Genomic DNA, 19,440 nt, shown 5'->3' with positions numbered 1-19,440 from the left:
CTTACTGAGCATATCTTAAAATATATCTCTGGTCCTTTGTGACAAGTGAGGCTACTGCTGTCAAGTGTATATGTGCAGTGTCCTGGGGAGTTGCTCACAAAGGATAGCAGGTGCACTGACAAAAGCATCAGCTAAGGAATCCTATTCCTGGCTCTGGAAATAGGCAAGCTATTCAAGCAGGGATGTGGCAAGCAGGGGACGGTGGTGGGAGCATTATCGCTCAAGATCTTGTTTATAGAGTAGAAAGAACTGCCTGCAGTAAACCTTTTCTCCTGTTCCTGAGCCATGTCCACCCTTTGACTTGACAAGAGCAGAAGGGGCAGTAGGAATGGGCTTAAGGTTCAGAGTGAGTAGGGAATAGGAGGAACAAGTGGTGTGACTGGACAAGTATGATGTCAATCTGGGACCTAGTGTCTGAGCAGAAGGATATTTCACCTTTCTCTAAATAATGAGAAACTGGAATTCATAAGTCATTGGGCTAGGCAGAAACTATGGGCCAGCTAGTTCTTCTCCTCCTGTCCTTCCCCTTGAGCAGGCAAGGATCTCACCTGTTTCAGCCCATCTCTAATGGATGAAATGAAGCTGTTCCCATGAGCACTCAGTACGGTGTCCAGACTAATGATGATGATCTGTGTCAGATGCCACACTCTCTCCTGGCAGCTTGTTCTGTTGCAAGCTCCTTATGCAGTTACATTTATCTAAATATCCCTGCTGTGACCTTGGGATTAAGATTTCACTTCTCCTCCAACTGTGACATTAAGCTACTCCCTAGCTGGAATGTTAGATGTTCCCTTCAATACACGTTTCCCTGAGAATGATTTCCTATGAAGCCATGCTAAAACCTACATATACAACATGCTTCCACTCCTCACCAGCCACTTGAGAACATGTTAAGGGGATCACTGCTCTGACCCCTATAACCTTTGTGGCAGTTGTGTAAGAGACCAATAAAGAATTTTCCCAACACGGGAACAGCATATGGCCAGCATAATCTGTCCTTTGTGGACCCCACAAACCCTAGAGTAGGATGGGGTAGGGAGGTAGAGTAGCCAAAGTGAGCACTGGATTCTTGAACAGCCATAGGCAGCCCTGGGGAGGTTACTGTAAGTTAGAGCAGCTCCCAGGGCAGAGCCCAGTTGCCCAGAATCTGGAGGATGAAATGTTATCTAAAGCCTCCTTGGCCTCCTCTTCTGGGCTGCACCTTTCAGGGGCACAGCACAGAATCTAGCCTTTAGGGTTTAATGTTTGGTTTTGATGACCCTTTGTTGCTTACTACTTCTCACCTTATTTTCTGCTAATTTACAAACCAACTGCTTATGAGTAGCTCTGACACTTTATCAAGTATTGCTGCTGAGACCACCACCAAGGTCCAGTTAGTGCCAGCTAATGTGGTGGGTTTGTGATAGTAGGGACTGAGCTGACACCGTTAACTCATGTCCTATGGTTACCCAATAGCCTTCAGACAGTAAGGACTTCTGGTCCCTGCTGATCTGTGTCAGATGAAACCAGTAGCTTAGAGGTCAAAGGTTAACTGTCTGCCAGTATACTGAGTTTCAGTAGCTCACAGTCCCTGGCCACACAAATTCTTCATTTCTGGTTTCTCATCAGTTCCTCCCCAATGCTGAGAATAGATTCAGGGTGACTTCTTTTCAGGCTCTTGATCCGGAAAGTAGTTGCTGTTTGTGAAATGTCAGAAGTCTTTGAAATACCTCGATTAGCTGTGTTTGTTACCAGCGGGTCTTGGATAGTTAAAACACTACCCACTTCAGTCTCTCCTTATAATTCCAAGACTGCCATCAGTGAGTGGTTTTGGACAATGCGGGCTCCCAGGCAGGTGGTCGTTGATTTGAAAATTGATAAGCTGACTGAACTCTAGTTGCTCTTTTGCTTCTTTTCTAGAGTCTTGATTGGAGTTGGCTGAAATAATTAAGGAAGTCAAGCGGGCATTGTTGCCATCCCCAATATGTCCATGTGCTCAAGGTTGGCTGACAGTCTGCGATGAGATGAAACAGCCCAGTATCAATGTTGTGGTGTTGATTCCACACCCTGCTGATTCAGGACTGAATAATCTTCTCTCCCACTGCATCCGGATGACAGTTAGTTCTGCAAGAGGCATTTTGTGTTTTGTAGATGTTAGCGGACTTGATTATAAAGTACATGGGCAGCAACAGAGACCCTACCTTGTATGTTTTGCTGCTAGAGGCAAATGTTTTCCAACCTGCTGCCTCATTTCAGGGCTTTTAAATCCATATTAAGCTACCTAAAGAAGGAGCCTGATTTTCAGAGATGCTGAGTGATCCTGGCTCCCACTACATCCCTGGGCACTGCAGATGCTCAGCACATTTGAAAATGACACCCTTTATATTTAGAAGCTTTTTAGGCACCTGGGTTTGATTTGAAAATGTTTGCAATGGCCAGTCTTTCTAGCAGTATGACCCGTCCATGCAGTCTGTGCCTGATAGGCACTGCTAAGGGAAGCAGCTGTTGCTCTGACAGATGAGCTGAGATTAGAGCACTGTTTGAAATGTTCTGTCTATGGAGAGCCTCTCCTGGCGGGAGGTACTCTGCCTCAGCATTTGGCGTTAATTTGTTTGGTGCTAGAGCTGCTGTGAGCTCTAGGGGAAGCAGAGGGGGCAGGTACCAGGGAGGTGTTCTCCTTATTTCCTCTGAGTAGGGAGAAGGCAGGGAGTGCCTTCTAGGTGCAGACAGATATCTGCCTTAAGTGGACAAGATGCACAGTACAGGCTACAGCAGTATCTGCAGTGTCCTGCTGGGGTGCTGGGCTACTGCACCCTCTTCACCTGGGGCAGGCATCTCACATGCAAAATGACGTATTACTTACATTATCTTGCACCCCAACCCCTGCTAAATCCCAACCATCTGAGCCCTGGTCTGCGGAATGCAATTTCTGATGGATGAAAGAAAAACACTACAGCCATGGCTTTCCACCCCGATGTGCACTCTTGTCTACCGAGAAGCAGTTTTGACAGGTGTTTCTTACTGATCAGGAAATACTCCCCAGTTCCAAACAGACGGAATTTTATATCCACTGGCTACTTTAAAATATTTAAGACTTCTATTTGTTCATTTGTGATAAATATTATATTATGTAGAACCTCTTCGTGATTCTTATTATGTTCCAGATTTGCGTCATTTTAAAGATGATACCCTCAAATGGTTTGACTTGCCAATGTTCTGTTTGGGCAGGATGCAGGAGCGGAAAGGTAACAGGCTACCTGGACTTCAGTTTATGGGCAAGATTTTCAAAAATGGCTAGTGATTTTGGGTGTGCAACCCAACCTCTTTAACAGAGGGCAGGTGCTCAGCACTTTCTGAAAATTACGCCCTTTTAAGATGTCTTAAGTTGGGCACTCGAAAGCATAAGCTGCTTTTGAAAATCTTGATCCATGCTTGTCTCTCTCCATATAAGGCTGAATTACTCTAAAACCAAAACGTTTCAAAACCAGGTAGCTATGAAATAACAAGTTCACATCACTTACCAAATCCAAGTTCTGAATAGCAAGAAATAAAAAGCGAAGGAAATTGTAAATTTCACATCATCCACAAAATAACCAGCAATACACTAAGTGGGCCTCCATTCCCTTGCCTCCTTGTGCAGTCATTTACATCTGTGCAAAGTGGGTGTACATTTTACATGCACTTTGCACCAGTATGAGCAACCAAGGATACAAGGCAATAGAGAATTGAGCTCACTAGTAAACGAAGTACAAAAAGGCATATTTCATCCCAAAACAGCAAACTGAATTCTGATTATTGGGATTAAAATATATTCGAGCACTTGTCTAAATGTCTTCTGTGTCTATACCTCTTCATGCGGGAGATTGAAGATCTCTGATGCAGAGATCAGAACATTTTTGCCAGCAGTGTCCATTGATTTCATCAGTTCCCAGTGTAGCCTCAAGCCTCTCTTCCCTTAAGGAGATGGTCACGCCATCTACAAGGGGAAGGCGTGACCAAAGGACCCTGAGTTCCTTTCACCACTTCTGGCTGTGAGACAGAACCAGCTGGCAATGTTCCATTTTGTCCACTCACACATTACTTTATCTCCGTGGTTCCCAAACTTTAACAGCCCGTGAACCCCTTTCACTAAATTGTGAAATCTCGTGAACCCCCTCCTAAAAATGAATATTTCCAGGGATTTAAGTTTAAATTTCCTCAGTGTCATGGCTGCGCTTGCTTTTCCTGCATAGCTCTTGGAAGTCTGGAACCACTGGAGAAAGATAAAGTCTCAGGTCTGGTTCAGCATCAAGTCTGTTTCTGTATTTGGTTTTCAGATGTGCATATGAGGAAAACGCTTTCTCGCATAAGTATGTTGTTGAAAATGGTAACAAAACTGCAGCAGTTTTTTCTGCCAGAAGGAGATATTCATTTCTTAAACTCAGCCAAAAGTTGATCAATGACAAATTTCTGAAACTCCTTTTCAGTTCATAATCACAGGAGATCTCAATCAATTTATCTTTTTCCTTAGTGTTCAATATCTGTGTTGAGAAAGTGGTATAATCAAATGGGGTTGCGAATCCAGTAATGATCACCTGACGTAGCTGGAAAGTATTCTCTGAAAGTTGTGCGAAGTCCTTTTAGGTGTGCAGTTATATTGGTTTTAGTGCACTGATCCAACTGAAGTTTATATTCTGCCAGGAAGTCATGAAGATTACTGAAACACACAGTTTGATTGTTTTCCAAACAACTTTCCCAGAACTGCAACTTCTTTGTCATGGATTCAACTCTCTCTTGCACATTGAAAACTGTTATATTGAGGCCTTGAAGAGATAAATTTAGGTAATTAATTCTTGACAAAATATCTGCTAAATAAGCTATGCTATGGAGCCAGGCATTATTTTCCATACAGCTGGCAAGGTAGAAAGGGTGGCTGTTGAAAAAAAACTAGGATTTCCATTCTAAGCTCAAACAAGCGCACAAGGATTTTGCCCCGTGACAGCCATCTAACTTCAGTATTGGTCAACAGACAATTGTGTATACTACCCATTTCTTCACAAAGTACGTGAAATATTCTGGAATTTTTTGGCCGTGATTTTATGAAATTCACCATTTTCACTGCATTGTCCAGCACTTCCTTCAGTCCCTCAGGCATGCGTTTTGTTGTGAGGGCTTGTCTATGGATGCTGCAATGAGTCCAAGAGTCTTTTGATGCAACCTTTTTTGTTCAAGCTACAAATCCAGTATACTTCCCCGTCATTGATGTGGCCCCATCAGTGCAAATGCCTATGCAACGAGACCAATCTATTTCCTTTTCTTGAAAATATGCATTAGTCAGATTGACGATATCTTCTCCAGTTGTACATTCTTCCAATGGTCAGCAAAACAAGTCGTCTTCAACCATACCTTCATTCACGTAACGTACAAACAGTAGCAAAATAGCTAGATTAGCTACATCAGTTGATTCATCCAACTGTATAGCATAATATGGACTATTTTTCACTCTGTGTACAGTTGTGGTCTCTACATTATTTGACATGTAATTAATTCTTCCTGACAACGTATTATTGGACAAAGGTATCATGTCGATCCTTTTTGCAGCCTTTTCTCTGAGCATGCAATGAATTACGTCTTTTATACATGAACCAATCAAGCTCTCTGCTATGGTATGGGCTTCTGATGCTTTTGCTAATTGGTAGCTCACGTGGTATGACGCTTCAAGTGCATTTTCATTATCAGTACTTGCTTTGGATATAAAACTGGTAATGTCACTTTTCCTTTCAGCTAATTTTCGCTTGAAAAAATCAACAGGCGTGTCGAGTTGTGCAGGATGCCTAGTTTCTAAATGGCGCCGAAGTAGAGAAGGTTTGAGGCTGCTGTTTGCTAGAACATCACCACAGATCACACACAGTGGTTTTGGACGTTCTTGATCACCAATGCATGTAAAGCCATATTTTATAAAATTATCATCATATTTTCTTTTCTTTGTAAGTGACTTTCTAGGACCATCATGATCATTAGACTTAATTTCCACAGCGTGGACTTGAGGAAACACTAGCTGATTCTTGCGTCTTTACGCTTTCCTTTCAGCCACTTATCCATTGAACTTGTGTACAAAAGTTCTAATAAAAATAACGCAGAGAGACTGCTAACAACCAACAAACTAAGAAATGAGAAGATTCACTGAAGTCTCACTGAAGCAAAACAGCACTCCAGAGAGAATGACAATTACTGAGGCACCTTAACACTGCTACACTGGCTACAATGTGCTTCCAGCTGGTTTGGCTTGCAAACAGCTTTTCTTCCGCCATGAGGTCTGTCCCTACGAGGGTGCCCTGCGAGGGACAAATTAGCTTGGACCACCCCCCACGTACAGCGTGGCCCCTGCTCACTCTGCCCTCGATGACAAGCCAGAGGTCTGAGCTGCCACCTGTGCGCCTGGGGTCTCAGCTCCCGCCCTGCCCACCACAGGGCTCCGGCTGCTGGCCCTGCACCGGGGTCTGGGCTGTCGGCTCCGCACTCTGTGGGGCTCCAGCTGCTGGACCCCGTTGACTGCCCCAGTCAACTGAGCTCAGGTTGCAGGTCCCGCTGACCGCCGGGGCTCGGGCTGCTGGCCCCAACTGCCCAGCCCCACTCTCCCTGGGGCTTGGGCTGCCAGCCCCGCATGGAGTGCTGGGGTTTGGGCTGGTGACTCCCCTGCTGATGCGGGCAGGGCTCAGGCTGCCAACCCCAACAGCCCGGCCCCACTCTCCCTGGGGCTCGGGCTGTCTGCCCTGCAACCGGGTCCCACCAGCTGTCTCCAATGCTCAGGATCCTCTGGCCGCCATTAGTGAAATTTTTCTGGCGAATCCCCTGTAACGTTCTGCGAACCCGTTTGGGAACCACTGAACTAGGGTCTCTGGACCTATCAACACCCTTTAAAAGTATCCCTAAGAATAAAGAACCAAAAAAGTTGGATCTCCTGGGCATAAAAAGTCATTTGTCCTCGAGCGTACAACTTCGCTTAGAAAATTATCCGGCTCTTCTTTCTCACTATGACTATTTTCATGGGATAAGACTGAGGAGTTTCTGGATAAATGTCCACCGTACTTTAGAAAGGACTTGAAATCTCTCATCTCAAGTCAGTTAATGGCTAAGACCTCTGTATAAGTTGCAACTGGTGCTGCTGATACAGCATCAAGTTCTTTGAGTGCTGGTGTCTCTGTGCGTACACGGGCTCCATGCTCTTGAGACTGAAAGATTGTTGCAAGAAGTGTCCATGGGTCCACGTCTGTACTTTTCCACTCCTTGTGCCCCAGATGAACAGTATAAGGGATTGTGTGGACCGTCCACCTCTCCATTTCCTTTCTACTGCTGTGTGGTGTGAGACAAAACCCTCCAGTGTCCATGAAGCTGATCATTCGACTTCATTTCTGTAAGTATTGTAAAAAATAAAATTTTGTTAATAGCAGTTTAGAGTTAGTTTAGTTAGATAGATTTTGGGGACTCCCCTGTCTGGGGCTGCTGCCATCCTGGTAAAGGATTCAGATTATGCCCAGGATTCCAGGCTTCAAGAACAGCATCTCCTGCCCCCGATCCTTCGTGGTCAGCGATGACCATTAGAGGTGCCCATACTACTTTGGAGAAGCTCATATCTCTGCTAAGTGGAATATCTGCCATTCCATTCCCAGCTGAGCCCTGTAAGCTCAGGAATTCAGACTTAGGAAACATCTCATGGAATGTGCTGTGAGGCCCCAGCCTAATCTGCCAATGTACATGGGCGGGTGGGGGGTCTGCCTGGCCCAGAAGCATTGAGGAACATACCACCCAGCTCCATTGTCTCTGAGACAGGGGCGAGCAAAGATAGAGCTAAGGAATCCTTTTCCCAAGCTCACCATGAGGGTAGAAAGCCTCTCAAAAGCCTAAAGAGAGATCCCCCTCCAGAACAACCTCCTAAGGTGAGGGCTGCTTCCCCAGCACCTTCACGAATGAGTGACTCTTCGTGCCTGGTTCCAAGAGGCTTAAGAGCACGTACGAGTTATGATACCATCCCACTGGATCCAAACAGTATAAGTACCTGCATGTTGGCACTGTTGATACCAAGCAAAGAGAGGCATGAGCCAAGGCTCGGATAACCATCGGTACTGGCAAAGGACGTTCAAGAACCCCATGTACCACTGGTACCAATATGAGCGCATAAGGTAACACCAGCTCCCAAGAGAGAAGACTCTTCAATCCCCTGATGACAGCTTCACTCCAGGGGATATCTTTGTTGTTCTGGACCCAGGTTCTCCCCTTCTATTGGACCTGGTCTTTACAAGGGAGATTCTTACACTGGCAGTCCACGAACACTACTTCTTACTGGACTCATGGATCATCCTTTCAAACCATTGGGTTTCTTGTTCCCAGTTGTCTTCATGGACAAATACAGCTTTCCTTGTGGCTATTACATCAGCACGTAAGGTGAGTGAGTTGTAAGCATCTTCTGCCATATATGATTTTCTGCAAAGATAAGGTTATTCACAGACTGCACCCTAAATTATTTTCTAAAGTGCTGACTGATTTTTCATTTAAATAAATAAATCTGTATGTTTACCAGTGTTCTTTCTGAAACCACACTCAACCAAGGGTGAAGCTGAACTACACATATTAGATATCATATGTGCCTTGTCCATTTATTTCACTAGGAAAAAATCTTCTCCAGTAGGAATAGAGGTTATTTTACCTGTGTATTTGGCACTGGTGCGACTGCTGCAGAAAAACTGTCTCCACTTCAGGTGTTCACAGTTCGAGAAGGATATTAATAAATTGGAGAGGGTTCAGAGAAGAGCCATGAGAATTATTAAAGGATTAGAAAATGTGCCTGATAGCGATACTCAAGTAGCTCAATCTACTTTGCTTAACAAACAAAAGGTTAAGAGGTGACTTGATTACAGTAAGTTAATATCTACATGGGGAACATTTAAAAATGGGCTCTCCAGTCTAGCAGTGAGAAGTGTAATATGACCCAATGGCTGTAAGCTAGTTAAACTTAGACTGGAAATAAGGCGTAAATTTTTAACAGTGAGAGAAATTAACCATTGGAACAATTTATCGCTGGCATGGTATATTCTCCATCATTGACAATTTTTAAATCAAGATTGGATATTTTTCTAAAAGATCTGCTCCCAGAATTATTTTGGAGGAAGTTCTCTGGCCTGTGTTAGACAGGCAGTCCAACTAGATGACCACAATGGTCCCTTCTGGCCTGGAATCTATGAATTTAGGTCATCCCCTCTGCTCTTTGCTTCTGTTGCTGAAAGATCTAAGGTTCAGGCAATTTCAACCCAGAGAATTTCTAGATGGATGTCAGGTTGTATAAAGTTATTTTATGAGATGGCCAGTTTACAGCTACCTGGGAACATTAGGACACATTCAGCCGGGCCCAGGCAGGCTCATTTAGAGGTATTCCTACAGTTGATAATTGTAGGGATGCTTCCTGGAGTAATGTATGTTCACAAAACATTATTGTGGCGATGTCGCATGCAGGTGCTCACCTGGGCGGGGCTCTATTAAAATCCGTATTTAATTAGACTCGCAGTAGTACCTCTGTCTGTATGGTGTACTCCTTGTGAACCACTGGATGTGGATCATATATAGGCAAGCATACAAAGAAGAAAGGGAAGTTACTTACCTGTTCAGTAACTGGAGTTTTCAAGATGTTTTCTACATGTGTTCTACAACCCACCCTCCTTTTCCCCACTACTGCCAGACCTAATATCTTGGACTGGGTAGTGGTGAAAGATCTGAGGATCAGTTGGTCACACTTTCCCCTTTTATGCACTTGGGGGTGAGAGGAGACAGGCTTGAGGTTATGCAGGGAGCGGGTGTGACCAATGGACACTGCTGGCTAAAGTGTTCCAATATCTGGCATGTGGAGAACATATAGAGAATACATCTCAAAGAATTCTATTTACGGACCAGGTAAGTAACCTCCCTTTGTAGTCTTGATTTTTATATCTAAATTTTCTTACAAAATATGTTATGTCAGAAATATTGTTAATACCCTTGACAATTAACAGTAAAATATTTTGTACCATGCTGGTTGTCAATCTGTTTGTGTAAGTTAATAGAGGCTAGTCTACACTACACAGGCCCTGCTGATACAACTATATTGGTAGAGCCTTCTAGTGAAGGCACAGCATATGCCAACAGAAGGAGTTTGTCTGCCACCATCATAACACTACTCCCTGTCTACACTACGGTATAGTTAGATTAACATAAATCGCCTTGCACTGACCTATGTGTGCACATGTTCACATTCAATTTGTCTGCAGCTGACATAATCGCCCTGTTACAGCAGTGCAATAAAACCATCTCCCCAAACGGCATAGAACTATGGTCAACCTACTGAGGTTGATACAGTGTGAATGCAGACACTGCATGACTTGTGTTGACCCTAATAGTCCTCCAGCAGCTGTCCCACAATGCCCCATTCCCTGTCACAGTGACCACTCTAGTCACAATTGTAAACTCCACTATCCAGTAGTCATAGAGACTTGAAACCACTCGTCCCCCTTTTTAAAACTTCCTGCATGCAGCATGATTTTGAAATGCCTTTCCCTGAATGCCCACCTTGGTAAGCACATCTAGCAGCTCTCCATTGTGTGCAACTGCCTGACCATCCAGGCTGATTCCAAGCACTAGACATGCTCCTGGCTGGAGTAGGCAGAAATATTGGATCTCCTGAGCCTGAGAGAAGAGACTTTGCAAGCACAGCTGCAGAAGAGCTATAGCAATGTGCAAACAAATTGTTCAGGGGATGCAGGCAAAGGGGTATAACAGGGATCAGCAGCAGTGCTGTGTGCACTTTGCCAGGGATGCCACAAAGTTAAGGAGTGCAATAGATTTGGTGCTGTGCTACAGACCTGCCACTTCATGTCATACTTGCTGCAGACCGCACCAGCACCCAGCAGACCACCATGAATACCTCTGAGGAGCCTAAGCCAGAGACCCCTGCCATGAATGGTGAAGAGGAGGTGGGAAATGGGGCGGGGGACTCCTACCAAGCCACGAGCCAATTTGAGACGTCAGTGTAGCCAGTCATGCCAGGTGATTGCAGATGAGCCTGATGAAGGGGAAGGGAACTCAGGTAAGCGTGTGCACGCATTTTTCGTTACATTGCTCAAATTTAAGATGCACCCGAACCATTCCAGGCTCGCAAGACAAAGATATTGACTTTCATTGTTTTATTCATACTAGAAGAGTAGTGGTACAAGAGACAGATAGACCGACTTGGTATCTTCTTTTCATTCCCATTAGGTTGGGCGGGGTGGTGGTGGCATGCAGAGCATTTTGTTTATATTGCATAGAGATTTCCTTTTTGTCGTCCTGAGAGATCTCGAAACTTTCAGGGAGATGCTCTGCAATCTTCTCCCAAAGGTTCCCAGGGATGGCTGCCTTATTTCTTCCTCCACAGGTGAACACTTTCCCACACCACTCTGTCGTGAGTTCGGCTGATACCATTGCAGTAAACTGGCTAGCAACATTCAAGCTCAGGATGCTAGTAGCAGCTGTGTTCTCTGTGCCTTTGTGACCCTTGTGTGAGATCAGCTAAAACCACCACCGTCTGTGGAAAATAGTTCTAATATTCAGTGCTATTGTCTTATACCCATGAAACAGGGACCAACATTTTATAGCTTCATGCAAAAGAAAATCCTTATCCCCCTTGTCCCTGGTGGGGAACGGAGAGTGGTGCAGGGCTGAGCTGTTCCAAAGCTGAAGCATCAATAAGCTTTTCTCATTAAAAGTATTTATGCAAATAGGGGAAGGCAGCTTTGAAACTTATCTTTCCCTTTCCCCTGTGACTGTAAATTCAGTGGTACAGCTGTACTGCTTTTATAAAGCAGCTTCTCGCATGGTGGCTTTGAGCAATGCTCCCTTTACACCTGCAGAACTCCTGACCCTGATAGAGAGAGAAGAAAACTAGGGAGCACATGTTCTGAGAGATGCTGTACTGGACCATGAAAAAAAGGACTGATATGACCAAAAGCATGGAAAAATGTGATATCTTCCATTGTCATTTTGCAGTGTTTGTTGTAGCTGTGTTGGTCCTAGGATACTAGAGAAACAAGGTAGGTGAGGTAGTATCTTTTATTGGACCAACTTTGGTTGGTGAAAAAGACACAAGCTTTTGAGCTTACCACTGAGCTCTTCTTCAGGTCATGTGTGAAGAACTCTAAGTAAGCTCAAAAGTTTCTCTTTCAGCAACAGAAGTTAGTCTAATAAAAGATATTACCTCACCTTCTTGTTTTTCTAGCATGGAAAAAAAAGTCCCTGGAGTCCCACCAGGACAAAGAGGGAAACAACCTAAGCCATAATTCAGCAAATCCAAATGCTGTACATCCTGGTTCACCCTGCTTGCAGCTTTCTGAACAGCTGTGTTCTTAAAGAAGTGACTGTCATGCACTTTCCCTGACCAACCCATGTTGATATCTGTGAAATGTTACTTATGAGTCACCAATGCTTGAATAAGCATAGAAAAGTAGCCATTTTTGCTGATCTGCTTTGTGGCAAGGTGGCCTGTTGCCAAAAGAGGAATATGCATGCTGTGTATGGCCCCACTTCACTTTGGGTAGTCTATTACTGCAAATCTATTCACTATGTCCTGCATATTGCCAACAGTCACAGTCCTGTGTAGCAGATAACTGGCCCTACACACTTGCATAACTGAATTACCTTCTGTTCTTTAGGGTGCATTGTCCTGTCCCCTTCCTTCCACATGTACCCTCACCCATAACACACCTTCCTTCCTCTCCTTTGTTTTTGTCTCCTCCTGTCACCATCACCCCCCATTTGTAACTTCAGGTCTAAATTCTAGATGGTCAATTCTTCAAGCCAGAATCCAGTATATTTTAGAACAGAGACAGTCATGGCCTGGCTTTTAAATGCTTGTTTGTGCCATAGGTGGGAGATCATGCTATTGGTGCTTGGAACCTAAGTGGCTCTTATATTTTTATCCTTTATGTAAAGAAATGGAGACATTAGGTCATTTTCAGCTTTTTCTCTGGCCCGTTTGTGCTGCCTGGGTGGCACAAAGCACTTGACAGCTATCCTGACAAAACTGCATGGAGTTTCCCCAGTCCAACTTTAGCGGATGGCTACAGCTGTTGTAAGAGGAGCAGCCCTTCTGTTCCATAAATTAACAATGGGGATCAACAATGTGGGAGAGTATTGACTTTTCAGGAGTCAGACCACTTTTAAACAATGTTACAGAAGAATGACACAGTATCATTGCCCAGACCTGCCCCTAGCATTGACCCTCACTGCTACTGCCCCACCCATGATGGAGCATCACCCCTACGCTGTGACACTCCCTAGCCCCAACCCTGAGCATCACCCCCACTGTGACACCTCTGCCCCCAGCATTTATCCTTATCGCAGTGAGATTGACCAGCCCCACCTATGCAGTACAGTACATTGTCCAACAGTGTGACATTGCTCTGTAACAGCCCCAGCTGCCCAGCCAAGTCCCTAGTACTGAGCGCTGCCCCTAGTGTGACACTGCCCAGGCTCACCCCTCCCAGCCCTGACTCTCATCCCTGTGTAAGGCTGCCTCATGCCACCCCAGCACTGAGCATCACCCCCCAATGTGACACCTCTGCCCCCAGCTTTGATCCTCATGCCAGTCCTGCCCACCCAGCACAGGGCATCACCTTCACAGTGTGATGCCCCTAGCCCTGATCCTCCTCCTAATGTGGCACTACCCAGCCTGCCCACTCGCACTGATCGTTGCCCCTAATGAGTGTGACATGGCCCAGCCCCACCCCCCAGCACTGAGCCCCACCTCTCAGCTACCCACAGTGCAACACGGCCCAGTCCTGCACTGAGCCCGCCCCGTAGTGTGGCAGTGCCTTGCCCCCAGCACTGAGCCCCGACCGGCACTGTGACACCGCCCGCCCCCACGTTGGATTCTAGTACTACGCGGATCTGTGACGACAGGTATTTTGTCCTCGCTAACTTACCGTACATGGGAACTGGCCCCTTGTGGTCGGTGATTGGCTGGTAGGAAGTGGAAGCGGGTGCTGTTAGCCGCGCGTGCGTGGGAGCGATGTGTCCGGTGGCTCGTGAGGGGCGGCGCTGAGCAGGTACCGGGGGGTGGCAGAGATCCCCTCACACCACATGCCTCGACTGGGGAGCGCGCTGGCCCTACCGCTCACCACGGACCCGGGCGGCCGCGGGGGCGGCGGCGGAGGCCCGCACAGCATGCCTGGCGGCCGGTGCTCCGGGGCGGGGCGCGGGGCTCCTGGCTGCGGCCCGGAGCGTTCTCAGCGGTCCTCTGGCGAGCCCCTGGCTGTGCCTGCGGGAGCGTTGGGGGCGGCCAGGGACACGGCTCCGGAGGAGCGAGGGACCTGCTGCGCTGGGGAAGGGCCGCTCGGCTGCAGCCTGCCCCTGGGCTGGTGTTGAAAGCGGCGGGACCGTTTCCTCTCGCTTCAGAAAGCGAGTCCGAGGCGGAGCGGGCCCGTGCGAGGCGGGCGGTGTAACGCGCTGCTGCCTCAGCCGTTAGTGCTGAGGGTACGTAGCGCTGCGCTGAGATCCCCGCGGCTGACTCGGGCCAAGGAGCTGGAGTCCGGGCCCAGGGGCACTGCGAGCGGGGAGCCTGCGAGCATGGACACGGCAATAAAACAGCCTCTTAGCCCGAGGTCCACGAGCCGGAGTCAGCTGGTACGGGCCAGCCGCGGGTGTCTAATCCCAGCGTAGACCTGTCGTAAGAGCTCACGTAGAACAGACCCAAACAGCAGGTAAAGCAGTTCTTGCTTACAGGACATGGTGCGTGTTTTCAGGAGAGGCTGGGTGATGTGAGGTAAGTGGATGAATGTTCACGTTGCATTGCTGGATGAGAAGTACAATAGCAGTGCTTGACGTTCCCCAGAGTTTTAATAGGTCTTGTGGAGAAACTCCCAGACTCTGATTGATTTGCAGCAGGTGGGGTGACTAAAGCAGCAATCCAGACTCCTGGCTGCTGAGGTCTGTGCTTAGGAAGCTGCTGCTGTATCTTAGTTTATTCTGGCTGGGGCATTTTTAATCATGCTGAAGAGTCTGGTGGTGTGTGAAAAAGTTTGAGCATATTAATAGTAAGAGCTCTTTAATTTCCCACAAGCTGAAGGTGAAATGTCCTGCGGGGCATGTTCTAGTATGGCTGTCTATTGGTGCTTGCTGAGACAGGTAATCATTACACCAGTTTCTTGATAGCCTCATTTGTCAGCTGTGGGTTTTTTAGGCTGATTCTTATGAACACAGACACATTCTACCCAGTCCCTTAGCTGCTGTGGTTTTGGACTCCCTTCCCCAGTGAATAATTTCACTGCTGCCTACAGTTCTGAGCAGCCTCAGGGAGACTTACCCAGAAACTTGATAACTTCATTCTGTAGCTGCTTGGCAAAATTCTGAGCAGTAGCTGCAGAAGCCCTAATGCTGTCTTATCTGCAGGTACAGGAAGACAAGACTGCGCATTAGTTACACCTGCTTCTTTGCAATCTGTCATGAGAAATGTCACTTTTTCAAACAAAGGAAAAGCATAGAGTCTGGAAAAATAGATGACTAGCTTCTCCCCTTCCCACCCTAAACACTCAGAAGCAGGAAGCTTTTGGTTCTCAGCCATTCCCTTAGGGGCCCTTTAATCTCTACCACATTTCTGATTTGCACCAAGCTAGTCATAATAGCAGCCCTCAGTCAGGGAAGGACTAGCTTATTGCAGATTGTTGTAGGAAGTGTCCAATTTAGTCCAGGAGAAGGATGTTTAGACACCTGGGCTAGATGAGGAACTTAGAGAAAGTTCTGCACCCTGGATCAACTGTTGGCACCAAAGGGAAAGTTAATCTCCTTGCCCTGCTAAAACCCACAAGCTGAAAAACTTAGTTTCAGTTCTGTGAGATGACTATTTAAAAGTGCATAATCTTGCTGGCCTCATTGAAATTGTGTGTTTGTTCTTGCCTGTTCCTGCCACCTTTCAGCTGTTTGGCTGGAGCAGCCTAAGCAAGACATCAAAGAGCTGAGTCTGTACTTTCTGATCAAAGTCCTCCCCCACGCCCCAAGTAAACAAGGCTGTGTTTCAGCTACTTCTGTGCCTGTTTGAGGGAAGGGCAGATTGTGTCTAAAATATTTATTACAATGGGAAAAAGTCTTAACAGTCCCATAACTCAGGAGCTCAAGGGCGTTTTCTCTAACTATTAAAATCCTGTTTGGGTAGAGATGACACATGACAAATTTCACTCCCAAATGTGGAAGTTTTGGGATAGCCTAGTGTGTGAGTTCTCACCTTTTGTGCATACCCCAGCTAGTCAGTGTTGGGTTAAGGCAGGAACTCCCCCTCCAAGATGCTTTCCATAAGTAGCCAGTCCAAGGGTTCTTGCATCTTCCTCTGAAATACCTGAACTGGCTTCTCTTAGAGATAAGATACCAGACTACAAGTCATACTCCTGGGGGAATTCTGCACCAAAAAATTAAAAATTCTGCACACAATATTTTAAAACTTCAAAATTGTGCAAATTTTATTTGTCAAAATAACACTATATAATCACACCAGTTTCAATTATTTTGGTAATTTATTTCAAAATATCTGTCATCAAGTATGTCTGTAACTCTCTACTCCTGGGGGAATTTTTTGTCTGTGTTGTTAAAGAAACCCCTCTGACAGCTGGGCAGACTATGGCCTGCGGGCCACATCTGGCCTGTCAGACCATTTAATCCGGCCCTCAGCTCCCGCTGGGGAGCAGGGTCAGGGGCTTGCCCTGCTCCGTGAGGCTTCCAGGAAGCAGCCGGCATGATTTCCCCACTGGCTCCTATGTAGTATGCAGAGGCGTGGTCAGGTGGCTCTGCACATCACCCCATCCGCAGGCGCTGCCCCTGCAGCTCCTGTTGACTGTGGTTCCCGGCCAGTGGGAGCTGCAAGGGTGGTGCCTGCAGACGGGGCAGCGCGCAGAGCCACCTGGCCGTGCCTTGGAGCTAGAGGGGGGGACATGCCGCCGGGAGCGGCTTCAGGTAGGCGCCGCCGGGAGCCTGCCCCAGTCCCCTGCCACAGTCCTGATCCCCCTTCAAACCCCTTGATCCCAGCCCAGAGCCCCCTCTTGTACCCCAAGCCCCTCATCTCCAGCCCCATCCCAGAGCCCCAGTAGCCTGCCCCATCCTGATCCGCCTCCTGCTCTCCGAACCCCTCGGTTCCAGCCTGGAGCCCACTCCTGCACCCTGAACTCCTCATTTCTGGCCCCACCCCAGAGCCCACACCCCCAGCAGGAGCCCTTGCCCCCTCCTGCACCCCTACCCCGAATTTCATGACCCTCCATGCAATTTCCATACCCCAATGTGGCCCTCAGGCCAAAACATTTGCCCACCCCTGCACTCTGACAACCCAATTCCTGTTTCTCTGCTCCCTCCCCTGCATAGCCCAGGTGGGGGGCCAGACACACTCCCCACCCCCGCCAGGGACCAGCTGCAGGCCCCCCAGAGCCCAGCCATAGGGCCCTCCGTGGCCTAGACACTCACATCCCCCTCCCCCCTAGAGGTTGGCTGCAGGCCCCCCCCAGCCCAGACACACACACCCTTTCCCCCTCCGAGCCCAGCCATGCACCCTCCACCAGCCCAGATACTTCCCCTTCTCTCTCCCCCCCTTCCCCCGAGGCCAGCTGCGGGCCTCCCCCATTGCAGAAACACACACCCCTTCTCCCCCCGCCTGAGCCCAGCCATGCACACCCCCCCAGCCCAGACACTTCCCCTCCTCCCCTGAGGCCAGCTGCGCCTCCCCAGCCCAGACACACTCACCCCCTCCCACCTAGAGTCCAGCCATAGGGCGTTCCCTAGCCTAAACACTCACTCCTCCCCCTCAGAGCCCAGCTGTGGGGCCTTCCCCAGACCAGACACTCTACCTCCTACCCAGGGATCCAGAGGAGAAACGGCCTGATACTGGGTCCCAGGCTTGCACAGAGTTTCCTGTGCGCCACTGCCTCCTTCCTTCAGGGCATGCTGGGAACTGCAGCTGCTGGGAGCCCTCCAGTTCACTCCACTTTTCCCCAGCCTTGTCTTCTATTTGTGAGCTGGGCTCTGCTGGGTCCAGTGGCCTCTGATGGCTGCAGAGATGTTGGCTGCCCATTTCTGTGGGGGTGGGAAGGAAATTCTGCGCACGCAACATTAATTTCTGCAACATTCTGCCTTGTGCAGTGGTGCAGAATTCCCCCGGGAGTAAAGTCCGATCCAGTGTGAAAATTGCGATGTTCCTAAAGAAAAATGTGCAATCTTAAACTTGCTGGGTTAAGAAGTAGGGGGTGGGGGGAGTGTTTACCCTTTTTTAGCTGTTTAGAAGTGTTTAATTGCAAATTTTGGGTGTTGGCTATCCATTTTTACCTGGAGAGCTAGTAGGGTTGTGGTACTGTGTGAAGGAAGCAATTCCTGAGCCAACCGAGAGGAAAGGGTTTTTAGTCAGTTTATCTGAAATTGTCTAACATTTCAGCTAAATATGAGTTTAAATACAAACAGTTGAGAAGGAAGATTTCTGAAGATATGCCTTTTCTGCTTAGGGCACAGAGCTCTTTTTCCAGTTCTTTGGCTCTTGTAGGGGACACCTTAATCAAAAGCAGAAAATGAAACCTTATTATTTCTAAAGGTAAAACAAGCACTGCATCTGCCTTTTGGGGGGAGAGAAGAAAATATACGTACAGTATATATAAAGAAGCAAAAAAGACAAATTAGGTGACTTATTTTTTGCAGATCACCTTAAATTATAGGTGTGACTGAGTGTCTGCAGTAGCAAAATAAGAACAGCAGCTTGCTGAGGACAGCTGTATGCTCCTTCCCACATTCAAAGGTTTTTACTTGGCTGTTTACAGGTTTCTAAAGTTGCAGTAAAATTAGTGGCCAAGTTCATTTAGTGTAGAGGCCAAGATACTTCACAAACCAATTAAGTACTGAACCCTTGATTCTTTTCAGAGTAGCAGCCATGTTAGTCTGTATCTGCAAAAAGAAAAGGAGTACTTGTGGCACCTTAAGAGACTAAGAAATGAGCTGTAGCTCACGGAAGCTTATGCTCAAATAAATTTGTTAGTCTCTAAGGTGCCATAAGTCCTCCTAGATTCTTGTCACTTTGCCACTGTAACTTCCAGTTGCATGGAGAATTTAAAGGGGAGCTGTGAGGCGCACGAACAGAGTTCTTTTCTTTTTTTTCTTTTTTTTTTAATTTCCTTATTTGTTACTAATAGCATCTTAGCTGACAGAATTTGAAAATATCAGATTCACTGCACATGACTGCTTAGGCAATAAGAATGGGCAAGTCAGTTTCTAATCTGTGCCTGCACTGCATTTGGACATGAATCTGCAATGTTCAGGCTACAATGCTGCAGAACATGTTGTGTTCCTTTAAAAAAGCTTTTGTGAAAATAGAGGGGGGTGGGGGGGGGGAGCATGGAAACATTTCTATTGGTGGGAGGCCTTTTTAAACTAGATTTATTTTCAGAACCTAAACCTTGGACCTAAGTC

At 47.1% G+C, this 19,440-nt stretch overlaps 2 protein-coding genes across 8 annotated transcripts in view; both read left to right on the top strand.

Moving 5' to 3' along the window:
* Window positions 1-9,929, top strand: part of CHUK (component of inhibitor of nuclear factor kappa B kinase complex) — a 90,683-nt gene extending 80,754 nt beyond the window's left edge. Inside the window, exon 21 of the mRNA XM_074958614.1 lies at window positions 1,900-9,929. Coding sequence (XP_074814715.1) covers window positions 1,900-1,926 — 27 coding nt within the window. The 3' untranslated portion in view covers window positions 1,927-9,929. The remainder of the gene's footprint in view (window positions 1-1,899) is intronic.
* Window positions 9,930-10,947: 1,018 nt separating this feature from the next.
* The window catches only part of ERLIN1 (ER lipid raft associated 1), a 59,958-nt gene continuing 51,465 nt past the window's right edge, over window positions 10,948-19,440 (top strand). For 2 of the 7 annotated variants that reach the window (XM_074958622.1, XM_074958619.1), the window contains exon 1: window positions 13,820-13,917. Coding sequence is in view for 1 of the 7 variants with exons in the window: in XM_074958615.1 (XP_074814716.1) it covers window positions 10,963-11,068 (106 nt within the window). In the remaining 6 variants the exon portion in view is untranslated. Of the gene's footprint in view, window positions 11,069-13,819; window positions 13,918-13,961; window positions 14,064-14,315; window positions 14,641-19,440 lie in introns of those variants that run through there. The other 5 variants (XM_074958621.1, XM_074958617.1, XM_074958615.1 and 2 more) reach the window with 4 other exon arrangements.

Source organism: Natator depressus, chromosome 7 (genome assembly GCF_965152275.1).
Source record: "Natator depressus isolate rNatDep1 chromosome 7, rNatDep2.hap1, whole genome shotgun sequence".
NCBI lineage: Eukaryota > Metazoa > Chordata > Testudines > Cheloniidae > Natator > Natator depressus.
This window is presented reverse-complemented; position numbering and strand designations above follow the sequence as displayed.